General features: G+C 42.3%; 1 protein-coding gene across 2 annotated transcripts in view; it reads left to right on the forward strand.

Annotated features, from left to right (window-relative positions):
- fhit (fragile histidine triad diadenosine triphosphatase) overlaps positions 1-14,593 on the forward strand; it is a 318,522-nt gene that overhangs the window by 233,372 nt on the left and 70,557 nt on the right. For both annotated transcript variants that reach the window (XM_029775001.1, XM_029775002.1), the window contains exons 5-6: positions 12,940-13,085; positions 14,381-14,410. In XM_029775001.1, coding sequence (XP_029630861.1) covers positions 12,940-13,085; positions 14,381-14,410 — 176 coding nt within the window. The remainder of the gene's footprint in view (positions 1-12,939; positions 13,086-14,380; positions 14,411-14,593) is intronic.

Consider the following 14,593-nt stretch of genomic DNA (forward strand, 5'->3'; position numbering starts at 1 on the left):
TTTAAATTGACAGAATCAATGTGTATTTGAGAATACATCAAGGGGGGATTGGAAAAACTTTGATTAGTGCTGATGTCTGTTTGTATTGATGGACCACTTTAATATACATCCCATTATTCAATTTCAGCATGCTTAATTTGATGAAAATCCACTTTGTAAATTAGGCTTTTATATGTCTCTCTATTTTCACTATAAACAATTAGCTACTTCATCACTGGCAGATAACATAAACTGTTCTGTCTAGTGAAAAAAAAACACTACGGAATTTCTGTCTGCGTAATGCTTTGATATGGAACAATAAATCCTACTGTACATTGATTGCTATGTAAATCACATGGATGTTTTTATACAATACATTCTTAGTTCATTGGAATAGGTGATGAGACAATATTAGGTGTACTTTATCTTGTCTTTGTGTCCTTGTAAGTCGCTCTGGATAAGAGCGTCTGCTAAATGACGTAAATGTAAATGTCACCTATTGTGAAGATTGAAAGAAAAGGAAGTGTATCCATTGTTTCTATTCCATACTTCTATAGGAAAGGTTCACTGGGCGAGCTTTCCCTCAGTCTTCTGATGGTGGTGTAACTATATCTGAAAGCATCATTAAAGCCTTTACACCCATACTCTGGCTGTTTAAAGCCAACCATGATCCTGTAGGGATAAGGAGTTAGAGAAGAGAGTTGCATTTGTTATCCAGAAGAGTCCTACGGCTTTACTCTACCTTTCTACATTCTCTACATCTATCCATCCAGAGATGTACTCCTAAGAGTGCAGATGTCACAGGATATCGTCTTGGCTTTTTCTTTTTGTTGCGGATCGCTCAGGGCGGCTTACGACTGTCTAATCCTAGCTGACAGTTAAGTGATAATTGCAGAGGTAAGCTTTGCCCAAGACACTTGGTGTTGAATGAGAACTGCACTAGCTATTGACAGGAGAGAGGGGAAATCCTATCTTTAATGATGAAAGCCTGGTAAGCGTGAGAAATCGTATTTCTAGATCTTTCTCCCTGCACACCCCTCAGTCAACCACATGTTGCTGAGGTATAGTGCCTTGTATTCCGAGAAGAGCTTATTGAAGATTGAAAAATAAACATTTTAGATTTTCGGTCACAGTTGATATCGCAACCATTGTGTTTTTGAATTGGGATTTGTTTATAGAATCTTTCAATATGACAGATCATCTCTTGAACTCCCACCTATGCATAATACGGACATATCCTGTAAATTGCTTTTCATGCCTCTGACTATGAACTGTATGGATACTCTCATTGAAGACCTGCAGTCATTAATTAAAGTTTTATGGACTGAATATGAAGTTGCCCAGACCTGAATCTCCCCTAATATTATTATTTATTGTTCAGTTCCGGTATGTTCCAGGCCGGGGGATATCCCTGTCGTAAATCTCCAAAGAGACCCAGCACTTCACTCACCCAAGATGGGTTGGGGTATTTGCAAAGGGGTGTATTGGCACACTTGCATGCCCTTGTGTTTAGGTAGAGGTTCTATCTATACCATATATCACTTATACAGCCCCTGGCACAGAAGCGCTAAACCGCTTTCACACGACCCACACACCAGTGTGTGATTTATGTTTGATTGGGAGGTTGGAGCTGATTTGATTTTGGCTTTTTTCTGACCTGGGTCGCACTTTGACTTACAGATTCCATAACATTGTAAGGTGGATGTGTGATTGATAGAACAATTATATAGTAGAAAATAGAGCTTGATTGGTTCACCAACAGTATATTTTATTATGAGATGATAATGGACTATAAATTTAGGCAATCAGTCAAGCTATAAGAAAAAAAGTGTTGGGTTTGTGAATGGATTGAGTCCTTTTTTTACTCACGTTTTCTATGACAGATGTATTGTAAGGTTCTCTGAACTAAGGCATATTGCTTGAACTCTTGCCTGTCTTGTCCAGTCTGAATGCACACAAAAAGTGACTCAGCTGGAACCATGCAATCCTTCCTGTATGAAGATCTACAGTCTTAGAAAAAAGGGTTCCAAAAGGGTTCCTCAGGTGTTCCCATAGGAGAAGAGTTTATGGTTTCAGGTAGAACCCTTTTGGGTTCCATGTAGAACCCTCTGTGGAAAGGGTTCTTCATGGAACCCAAAATGATTTTACCTGGAACCAAAAAAGGGTTTTTCAAAGGGTACTCCTATGGGGATAGCCGAAGAACCATTTTAGGTTCTAGATATACACTCTTAAAAAAAAGGTGCTATCTGTTTCCTGCCAATGGCTGTTTTCCCATGAATGGATTAATCATGTGTAAAATAGACTCATGCACACACAGTACTACAATACCTGTCAAATAGCCCGACGGAGGGTATTAAAATGAAATTCAGATGTTTTTTTCTTTCTTTTCCTTTCCTTCCCTGTTGTTTTTGTGTTGCCTCAAAGTATGTATGTTTTAGACTGGATGTTAAAATGAGCAGACATTTTGTGCCAGAGGCAGCCTCTGCATAGCACAACAAGGCTTTGTTCTTCTGAAACATGATGGGTAGCACTTATTCCTCTACCATTCTCCCATTGTCTCTGCACTGCCTGTCAGCATTGAGTCTTCCATGCCTATACCCACTTATTGTCAGTGTACACACACCTCTCTCTGCTGCTGTTTCTTACTGCTCCCTTGCAGCCAATACCCCATTTTACAAAAGAACACATTGAAAAAAAGGAAAAGGTAGTAATGATACAGACAAGTCTATTGTTTACAAATAAATAGTGGTTGGCTATTGAATGTGGCGTCAATTCAAACTATCAGCTCACCTTGCAGTGCTTTTGCAGAACAATGGGTGAGCTGTCTGGAAAATTATTTCAATACATTAGTGTGAATAGATATGTTTAGAAATTCCAAATGACTGAACAAAGAAAGAGCCAGGTTGGAGGCATGTTGGGCTCATTTTAGAGGATAGTGATTGGTTCTGGGAATGTTTTCTCATGAGGTAAGCAGAAAATCCCATCCAATCCCAGGCTTTGCTGACAACATCTGCTTCTTTCCATATACTCACCCTGTCTCAGCCCTTCTTAAAGATCTCAGGCTCTCTGACATATCATAAATTGCCACATTCACTGTAACACCAAACTCCCCCATCCAAGTCTACTATCCACATCTATAGTAAGTGTCCTATTCTTTAAGCCTTGTAAGAAATGAGCATCCACTCACAAAACCACCGGAGGCACCACAACATTCACTGCATCAACTCTTGCAATAAATATCTCCAACTAATGAAAAATAACACATTCTGGAATAAAGTGCCCCTTGCCAACGCGACAGGGGCCATACTTTTTACAGAACACTTCATATTACATCAAGAGTTCTCCAGCCTAAACGGGATGCCATGTTATATTTCTACCATTGGTCTTCCCATTTTTCTCTCTGTAATCATCAAGTGTGGAGGATGGTGTTGTTGAGGCCAGGGCATGTGTCCATCACAGTGGGAATCAGACAGAGGCCTTGGACCTTCCAAAGAATGAATGGTCCCATTAACCTCATGGGCCCTCCTGACTGTCCACCACTGGAAAAGGGGATTACATCTGTAACGGCTGTCTGAAGAGAGAGTAGACCAAGGTGCAGCAGAGTTAGTGTTCATCATAGACGTTTAATTGACCAAAGAACACTATACAAAAAAACAGGAAAACCGACAGCCAAACAGTACTGACAGGTAACACACTGAACAGAAACAATTACCCACAAAACCCAAAGGAAAAACATGCTCCTTATGTGTGACTCCCAATCAGCAACAACGAACTTCAGCTGTGCCTGATTGGGAGCCACACACGGCCCAAAACAAAGAAATACAAAAAACCTAGAAAACGAACATAGAACGCCCACCCAATGTAACACCCTGGCCTAACCAAAATAAAGAACAAAAAACCCCTCTCTATGGCCAGGGCGTTACAACATCGTTCCTTTTTTTTCTTGAGGAGAGTATTGAGAGACATCCTTGAATTGTGATCCAGCAGGGCCTTGGTTGTTGAGCAGTCCTGCTGTGAAGGGTTAAAAGTGGCCAATCTTTTCTTTGGAGAGCATTTGAAGAATGTTGCCTGTACCCATGTCTGTCCATGTCTGCTGAATGTTGCCTGTACCCATGTCTGTCCATGTCTCCTGAATGTTGCCTGTACCCATGTCTGTCCATGTCTCCTGAATGTTGCCTGTACCCATGTCTGTCCATGTCTCCTGAATTTTGCCTGTACCCATGTCTGTCCATGTCTCCTGAATGTTGCCTGTACCCATGTCTGTCCATGTCTCCTGAATGTTGCCTGTACCCATGTCTGTCCATGTCTCTGGAGTTGTTTGTTGTATGCTCTTTTGTCTCTCTCTATTTTTGATACAACATGAAGGACAGACATCTTTCAATCCCCCATGTTTTCTGTGCCCTCTAACAACAATGTGCAAGCAGCCTATGTTTGTGTCAATCATCTCATGGACACAGATGTGTCTAGAATGACAGCCCAGACATAGTCCTCTTTTTACTTTCCACCAGACTCCCCCTTCATAGTCCAGTGACAGTACACTGTGCACAGTATGTGGTACTGTATTCTCATGACAGTGTCTGACCAATCTGATTAAATCAAATAACATATTTTGAAGAGGGGGGGGGGTATTTGGGTACAGTGTCCCAGGGTGGTCTCACTATGTTCCAGACATCCTGGGTTTCTGGCAGAGACTGGCAGAACTCCCAGCTCTGTTGGGAAGGGTTGAGGGGAGGCATGGCATGGCAGTCATAGAGGGCATAGCTCTGGACCCCCCCCCCCCCCCCACCGCATCCCTCCCTGTGCCTCATTTCACATGATTCAGCTTTTAATTCAATGTTTTTGCTTTTAATTTCTATTTGTGTGGAGGCTTGTGTGCTTAGAAGGGTAAAGTATACAGTGCAGCAAGCTGCTAAGGGTGTGGAGCGGAGCATGTTGAAACGGAGCCTCGTCGTATCACTTTGACAACAACACTGTGAGTGTCAGGGCAATATCGCAGCTATGAGATTGAGTTCAAGTTTATTCTATTAAGTGTTGAAATAATGATTTATTTTCAGTGTCCCAGCTGTAACTCAGCTGAAAGGCTGCGTAAATATTTGATGAAAAGTAACTCATAAGCTTTGATTAGAGGAATTTGGGTTTCAATAAAACCCAATTCTAAAGCACGGAGATGTTTTCAATAACGACTGCACATAGTAATTAAACCCAATGAGTTTAATTTGTGTCCTCCCGCCTCACAGACACGGCAGAGAAGAAACCGAAAATAAAGAGAGCTGTGTTGTTCAGTCTTCAGAGAAACACTCATATCCTTTCATTCCTCTGTTAGTCTCTCCTGTGTTGCTGAACAGAGTATAGTCCTTGGGTAGATTGATTTTGTAAAAAAAAGAGCCCTCTTCAGAAATGAATCCCTTTGTCAGCAGATCCATGCCACTTTGGAGGGGTGAAGGGTGATGGGGGTTGTTTAGCCACAGCTGTAATCAGGAAGACAGACCAAGTTGTTGCCGCGGTGATGGATCCCCTTGTTTTGGCAGCCCTATTTCTGGGCTGTGAAGCCACTTTGATTCATTCAAAGCCTGCTGTGTTCATCTCAGACCAGGTATATGTCAGAAGGTGTGTGTGTGTGTGTGGGTTTGAAGTGTATGTGCAGGTGTGTGTGTGCTTCCCCACACCCAACTGAAGCCTTGACCTCCAGCCCCACACCATTTGCTGGGTCACACTGCGCACAAATCTGTATTTGTTATGTTAGATGTCATTACTCTTGATGTCATTTTAATTTCTCAGATTGTGTAAAATGCAACTGGATCATATCTCTCTTGGCTTAATCATGGGATTTGTGATCCAATTGTGTAGTGCCGTTATTTATTTATCCGGCTACTCAATTTTCGCACCGCATATTGAAAAGCGAGGGGGCTTCAGGATGTGGAGGGGGGTGACAGTGTCGGGTGGGGTCTGGTGTCGATAGGGCTGATTCTCATAGACCCAGACAAGGTCGATGTCACAGTAGAAAATGATAACGTTTGGGGGCAGATGTTTTCCCGAAAGAAATGATTGCATTTGCAATGTAAAACCAATCTACATGCCTTGTTCTTATTATATGCACTGCGACCTCAGGAGTGAATCAGATGAAAGCAGTCAAATAACTGTTATGACAGATAATAATGGGATCAGAATGGGGTTTCTCGCCCGGGCCCCGGTCCCCATCTGTGGAGCCTGGAGAAGGAGTGTGCCCGCCTGGCCAGCCTCCGCTGAGAGATTGAGATTGGATTGGCTTAGGCAGAGCCATACGGACTCCATCTCACCTGTGGGATGCTGTAGAGGGTAATGAAGCCCCTGGCACACAAGGACAATGTGTGATGGGTTGGCGCGCAGTAAAAATATGCACTGGTATTGTGCTGATTCGACTGAAGATCATGCTTAGGTTATGTTTATATTCAACCCACAGCAGGTAGTCAATGCATACTAGAAGATCCCCACACAGTGGAAAGATGTGTTGGGCTAGCAGAGAGCGAAGATGAGTTTGTGGTCTGCACGCAGTGAAAATGAGTGGTGGGTTAGCTCACCGTTAAAATATATGTAAGATACTCTTTAAAGTTTTCGGAAGATGGTCAGGGACTCGGCTGTCCTGACATTAGGGGGAAGATTGTTCCACCATTGGGGTGCCAGGACAGAGAATATATTTGACTGGGCTAAGTGGGAGCTGCCCTCCCGTAGGGGTGGGCGGGTCAAAAGACTCGAGGTGGCAGAACAAAGTGCTCAGGTTGAGGTGTATGGTTTGACAATAGCCTGAAGGTAGGGAGGGGCAGTTCCTCTTGCTGCATTGTAGGCAAGCAAAAGGGTCTTGAAGATGATGTGAGCTTCGACTGGAAGCCAGTGGAATGTACGGAGGAGCGGGGTGATATGGGAGAACTTGGTAAGGTTGAACACCAGGAATGCTGTGTCGTTCTGAATAAGTTGCAGGATTTGAAGGCACAAGCGGGGAGCCCAGCCAACAGAGTTGCAGTAGTTTAGACGAGAGAGAATTAGTACCTATTCCGCTTCCTGTGTGAGAAAAGATTGTACTCTACAGATGTTGTAGAGCATGAACATGCAGGAGCGAGTCACTGCTTTGATGTTTGCAGAGAATGATAGGGTGTTGTCCAAGGTCATGCCAAGGTTCTTCGCATTCTGGGAGGGGGACATCATGGAGTTGTCAACCTTGGAGCTGGCAGGCCTTCCCTGGTAGGAAGAGCAGCTCTGTCTTGTCGAGGTTGAGCTTGAGGTGGTGGGCCGACATCCAAGCTGAGATGTCTGCCAGGCACTCAGAGATGTGTGTTGCCATCTGGGTGTCTGAATCGGCCAAGGAGAAAAGTAGTTGAGTGTAATTCCCATAGCAATGATAGGAGAGCATATGTGAGGATATGACAGAGCCGAGAGACTTGGTTTTAAGAGAAAAGAGGAGAGAGCCTAGAACCGAGCCCTGTGGAATACCAGTACTGAGAGCATGTGGTGCAGGCACAGATCCTCTCCATGCCACCTGGTAGGAGCAACCTGTCAGGTAGGATGCAATCCAGGAGTATGCAGAGCCTGAGAAGCCTAGCCCTGAGAGGGTGGAGAGGAGGATCTGATAGATAACAGTTTTGAAGGCAGTGGATAGATCTAGGATGATGAGAACAGAGGAAAGAGTCAGCTTTGGCAGAGCGGAGAGCATCAGTGACACAGAGGAGAGCGGTCTCAGTTGCGTGAGAACCAAAATTGGTTCTGTGAAAGTTCCCAGAACATTTACGGCAAATGTTATCATAACACAAAAACTGTCCAGCTGTGCTGATGATTATACAAGGTTTCCAGAGATGGTCTGGAGAAGGGAGGAGGGGATGGGGTCAAAGTGGGAAGGTTGTCGTGCGCCTGGACATCATTAGTCACAGGATTTAATCTGAAATGATAGAGGAGAAGGTGTAGGGTAGTTCTGTGGACTCAGTAGGCTGAGTTCTCTCTGCTAACGCACGACAAGTGGTCCCGGAGCGCCAAGTCTAGGTCCAAAAGGCTGCTCAGCAGCTTCTACCCCCAAGCCATAAGACTCCTGAACAGCTAATGAAATGGCTACCCAGACTATTTCAATTGCCGCCTCCCCCCCTTCACGCTGCTGCTATTCTCTGTTTATTATCTATGCATAGTCACTTTAACTCTACCTACATGTGCCCCCGCACAATGTGCCCCTGCACATTGACTCTGTACAGGTACCCCTGTATATAGCCTCCACATTGACTCTGTACCGGTACCCCTGTATATAGCCTCCACATTGACTCTGTAACGGTACCCCTGTATATAGCCTCCACATTGACTCTGTACCGGTACCCCTGTATATAGCCTCCACATTGACTCTGTACCGGTACCCCTGTATATAGCCTCCACATTGACTCTGTACCGGTACCCCTGTATATAGCCTCCACATTGACTCTGTACCGGTACCCCTGTATATGGCCTCCACATTGACTCTATACTGGTACCCCTGTATATAGCCTCCACATTGACTCTGTACCGGTACCCTTGTATATAGCCTCCACATTGACTCTATACCGGTACCCCTGTATATAGCCTCCACATTGACTCTATACCGGTACCCCTGTATATAGCCTCCACGTTGACTCTGTACCGGTACCCCTGAAAATATAGCCTCCACTTTGTTATTTTACTGCTGCTCTTTAATTATTTGTTACTTTTATTTATTCTTTTTTATTTATCTATTTTTTACTTAACACATATTTTTTCATAAAACTGCATTGTTGGTTAAGGGCTTGTAAGTAACCATTACACTAAGGTCTACACCTGTTGTATTCGGCGCATGGGACAAATAAAATGTGATTTGATTTGAATGAGGCGTGGATGTCAAAATCAAATCAAATCATATTGTAGTTGTCACATACACGTGTTTAGCAGATGTCATCAACCTTTTTATGATATCTGATTTCATTCCAGTGTGCTGCACATGAAAAGGGTAGCAAACTGATCATTAGTGCCGCTGTTTCTGACTCGTGAGATGAATGGCGCCCAGACACAGCCATTATGCCATGAAACACAAGGATGTAATCATCCTCTCCAAACGCTGCAGGATGCTGTTTTATGTTTGGTTTTGGACTAGGATGTCTCTTTCATTTCTATTGCCTGTGGACAAGTTTTGGAATATTTTTCGCATCAGTGATTCAACACTTTAGATGTTATTTTTCTCATAAATCTGGCCTGCACATGAAGTCAATGTGACAACTCTTGATGTTTCATAATGGTCCAGTTCTTCATATTAAAGTATATTTGGTATAGTTGATTGCTACGCTTCACTTTCATTAAGATTCAACTCTGCTGTCTGTCTCCACAAATGATATCTGCCACGGTGCAATAGAATATGGAAATCATTTTTGATTACTTGATGCCAGTAATCAAGACATGTCTGGCTGTAAAGTGATTTTTGAATCAAAGGGCGAGACATAAGCGCAATAACAACATTTGATCCAAAATGTTATATTTTGATTGCTTATTTGAAAGTTATTTTTAAGCAAGAAACTAACATACATCATGAATTCTATATTCCAGGTTTTGTTCTCAGTTATGTCAGACTGTTACACACTATCCTATCTCAAGTTTTTTGTGAAAATATCAATCTAAGATGCATTTTTTTTTCTTGCTGTTCTTATTTTCCCTCGATCTCTCCTTAATTGTTGGCTCCTGTTTCTCAGAGAACTGTTTCCCGGATAGTGTTGTCAGAACACTGTTATTGATCCAATGACCCGAGTCTGAAGGAAAAATGTCCTTCAGCCTTTGGACATTTTCTCTCAAAGTCCTTCCACCTGTCATCAACACGTCTCGCTTTAGTAACAAAGCTTGATTACTTTTCAGTGTGCAATTGCACTGAGATGTGTGGATTGTGAGAATTTCTGTGAAATATGTTTCTTGACCTTTATAACTCATCTGAAATTGATCATTTTTGGTCCCTGACAAAACTTCCCCTTGCACTTAAGTTGTAAGAGGTATGAACATGGCAGTTTTCTCTATTTTAGTTACTTCAAAGCCAGAATACTGATAATAAATGAGTCTGCTTTCAATCCCCCTGCCTATGCTATTTAATAGGGACTTTATAATGGGTTTGTAAATGGCTTGTACATACACTACATGACCAAAACTATGTGGACACCTGCTCGTCAAACATCTTATTCCAAAATCATGGGCATTAATATGGAGTTGGTCCCCCCTTTGCTGCTATAACAGCCTCTACTCTTCTTTGAAGGATTTCCACTAGATGTTGGAACATTGCTGCGGAGACTTGCTTCCATTCCACAAGAGCATTAGTGAGGTCAGGCACTGATGATGGGCAAATAGACCTGGCTCGCAGTCTGCATTCCAATTCATTCCAAAGGGGTTCAATGGGGTTGAGGTCAGGGCTCTGTGCAGGCCAGTCAAGTTCTTCCACACCGATCTCGACAAAACATTGCTGAATGAATCTCGCTTTGTCATGCTGAAACAGAAAAGGACCTTCCCCAAACTGTTGCCACAAAGTTGGAAGCACAGAATAGTCTAGAATGTAATTGTTCTTCCCGCTTTTTGTTGAGTTTGTTTGTATAAGTATTGGCTGTTTATATTTCCTATACAGTGAGGGAAAAAAGTATTTGATCCCCTGCTGATTTTGTACGTTTGCCCACTGACAAAGAAATTATCAGTCGATAATTTTAATGGTAGGTTTATTTGAACAGTGAGAGACAAAATAACAACAAAAAAATCCAGAAAAATGCATGACAAAAATGTTATAAATTGATTTGCATTTGAATGAGGGAAATAAGTATTTGACCCCCTCTCAATGAGAAAGATTTCTGGCTAACAGGTGTCTTTTATACAGGCAACGAGCTGAGATTAGGAGCACACTCTTAAAGGGAGTGCTCCTAATCTCAGCTTGTTACCTGTATAAAAGACACCTGTCCACAAAAGCAATCAATCAATCAGATTCCAAACTCTCCACAATGGCCAAGACGAAAGAGCTCTCCAAGGATGTCAGGGACAAGATTGTAGACCTACACAAGGCTGGAATGGGCTACAAGACCATCGCCAAGCAGCTTGGTGAGAAGGTGACAACAGTTGGTGCGATTATTCGCAAATGGAAGAAACACAAAAGAACTGTCAATCTCCCTCGGCCTGGGACTCCATGCAAGATCTCACCTCGTGGAGTTGCAATGATCATGAGAATGGTGAAGAAAGAGCCCAGAACTACACGGGAGGATCTTGTCAATGATCTCAAGGCAGCTGGGACCATAGTCACCAAGAAAACAATTGGTAACACACTACGCCATGAAGGACTGAAATCCTGCAGCGGCCGCAAGGTCCCCCTGCTCAAGAAAGCACATATACATGCCCGTCTGAAGTTTGCCAATGAACATCTGAACGATTCAGAGGACAACTGGGTGAAAGTGTTGTGGTCAGATGAGACCAAAATGGAGCTCTTTGGCATCAACTCAACTCGCCGTGTTTGGAGGAGGAGGAATGCTGCCTATGACCCCAATAACACCATCCCCACCGTCAAACATGGAGGTGGAAACATTATGCTTTGGTGGTGTTTTACTGCTAAGGGGACAGGACTACTTCACTGCATCAAAGGGATGATGGACGGGGCCATGTACCGTCAAATCTTGGGTGAGAACCTCCTTCCCTCAGCCAGGGCATTGAAAATGGGTCGTGGATGGGTATTCCAGCATGACAATGACCCAAAACACATGGCCAAGGCAACAAAGGAGTGGCTCAAGAAGAAGTACATTAAGGTCCTGGAGTGGCCTAGCCAGTCTCCAGACCTTAATCCCATAGAAAATCTGTGGAGGGAGCTGAAGGCTCGAGTTGCCAAACGTCAGCCTCGAAACCTTAATGACTTGGAGAAGATCTGCAAAGAGGAGTGGGACAAAATCCCTCCTGAGATGTGTGCAAACCTGGTGGCCAACTACAAGAAATGTCTGACATCTGATTGCCAACAAGGGTTTTGCCACCAAGTACTAAGTCATGTTTTGCAGAGGGGTCAAATACTTATTTCCCTCATTAAAATGCAAATAATTTTATAACATTTTTGACATGCGTTTTTCTGGATTTTTTTGTTGTTATTCTGTCTCTCACTGTTCAAATTAACCTACCATTAAAATTATTGACTGATAATTTCTTTGTCAGTGGGCAAATGTACAAAATCAAATACTTTTTTCCCTCACTGTAGCTCTCAAATGTTTTTCAACACCTTTCACAACCAAGAAACTGTTTCTCCGCTGTTATTATGTCCAAGTCTCAATGTATACTTTGTATGGCTAGATGAAACAAAATATTTTGTAAAAACTATTGTGTTTTTTCACTATATGAGAACAATGTTATTTCCATAAGGACATGACTAACACAACGATGGTTTATAATTTTGGTGTTGAAAATAATCCTAATTGTTTTATTGCTATCTAGATGATAAGTGTCCTCATGATAAGTGTTGTTTAATTTTTGGTAGTCATAGTATAGATCTTTGTCTTAAATGTAGAACATGATGAATAGAGCTTTATAATTACAAGAACACTTTAGTTGTGCTGCCTGCCTTTTAGAGGAACAAAGCATAGGTACGGACAGCATCACACCTCTGTAAAGCTCTGTTTTATTTCACATTAACCGTTGGAGACTAGCTATACTGAAAAAAATCATGTAAAGTTACCTTGTTGAACAAACTGTACAAAACTCCCATATAAACCATCTCAATTGAGTTTATTTGACTCAGTTTAAGAAGGCAATGCCAACAACAACACAATGTAATATTTCAAATAACACACTTGTGTCTCAATTTAGAATTCTGCCTCTCTTTCCCCATTTTCAATCTCCTTGTCTATCAGTGTTGCTACTGTATCTATGCACTGTGTTGTTGATAATGTATCCCTCTGACTTTGTTCCCTTACCTCTCTCGCTGTCTGTGGTTTACTTAACCAGCCTGTCTCTCAGATGTGTTGGTGTGTCCTCTGCGGCCCGTTGAGCGTTTCCGAGACTTGCATCCTGATGAGGTGGCTGACCTCTTCACCACTACCCAGAGAGTGGCTGACCTGGTGGAGAAACGCTTCCAGGCTTCCTCCCTCACCATCGCCATACAGGTAATACTGTACACACTACCGTCGGTATCCAGCATTACAACATAGGGATGAATACTAATTCCAAATCTACATCCCTTTGTTTATGTATCTTCCATAGCTCATTTCTGGTCCATATCAGACAGAAAAAAGTGTTCATTACTATTCAAGCTCAAAATGATTTTGAATAATGAATTATTGTGGGCCATATATCTATATTATATGGTGTGTGTTAGAGAGAGCGAGAGAGAGAAGGAGTAATGTGTGAATGACCAAGTGAACAATTGTGTGAGTCACCATCTGAGTCAGTGAGTGTGTTAGTGAAAGAAAGTAAAACAACACAACCACAGAGGCTTAAAGAGAACAGGACTACATCAATCTCCCACTCATTCAGCCTGTAGATCTGCATTGGAATAAGAGGCATAACTCAGGAAAGTTGCACCGAGAGCCAACAGAAGATCCCCACCTGCTGGAAAAATACAATAACAGGTTCTCATTGGACTTCCAGGCAGGGTTTGACAGCCAGGCATCCTATCACTTCACAGGCTCTGTCATTCTGCATAACTTTTGATATATGCAGTATATGCTAATGTTCAAATGTCACCAAGCTTGCTTGGTAGCCCGACACAAAAAATAATTTCATGTGTTTGAAAAAACAGGGAATAATGTTTATGGGGATATCATTTTCTTTGACTTGAGGGGAAAAGAGAAGTGATGATGTGAGATTAGTTGTGACAGCTCTGAGGTTAGAGTCATAAAACTGAGGCACTGTATCAAGCAACACTCTCTGCAGGAGGGTTGCTGTTCTCTGCATTGAGCGCCACACGACAAACAAAATCACACAACACAAACCTGAGAAAGGAGATGTGAAAATTCATTACTTCATAGACTTGCATATTACATCATAATGCACACTTTGTCACCAAATACATTTTTGTCATACAGATGTTCCTTTGAGGTCTCTTAATGCTTTAGATATTTGTGTCCTCAATTCCTGATCCTTATATTGGAAAATGCCTTAGAGGTATGCAGTCTTTATTGTGCTTTAACTTAACTCTATTGAACCAGTCAACTTGTCAAAAAGAAACAATTTCCAAACACAGCTGTCATGTGACAGGGGAGAGACACTAAAGCGAGAATACAGCTCAATGCCGAAGGACAGAAAGAAGACAAAAGAAACAAATTAAAAACTTTGAGATTCACGTGGCGATGGGGAGGTGCTGCTACGATTCATCTGAAATTAAAATCCTGTTGAATTATTAACGTAGGCATTTCTGAATTCTCTACCGTTCCTAATGATCTCGTTCTGTTCCCACCAGGATGGCCCTGAAGCCGGACAAACTGTGAAGGTGAGGACTTAATAATGCACTTCCTTTAAATTTATCATGAGGCCTCTGCAACAGTTATATGCTATTAAATAATAATTGTATTTCATTTGCAGGTCCCAAACTCTTGGCATATGTAAATTATTCAGTGTTCTATTTTAAAATGCGTTGTCCATATTCTTTTGGTGGAAGATGGAATGACATGCG

Source organism: Salmo trutta, chromosome 14 (assembly GCF_901001165.1).
Source record: "Salmo trutta chromosome 14, fSalTru1.1, whole genome shotgun sequence".
NCBI classification, from domain to species: domain Eukaryota; kingdom Metazoa; phylum Chordata; class Actinopteri; order Salmoniformes; family Salmonidae; genus Salmo; species Salmo trutta.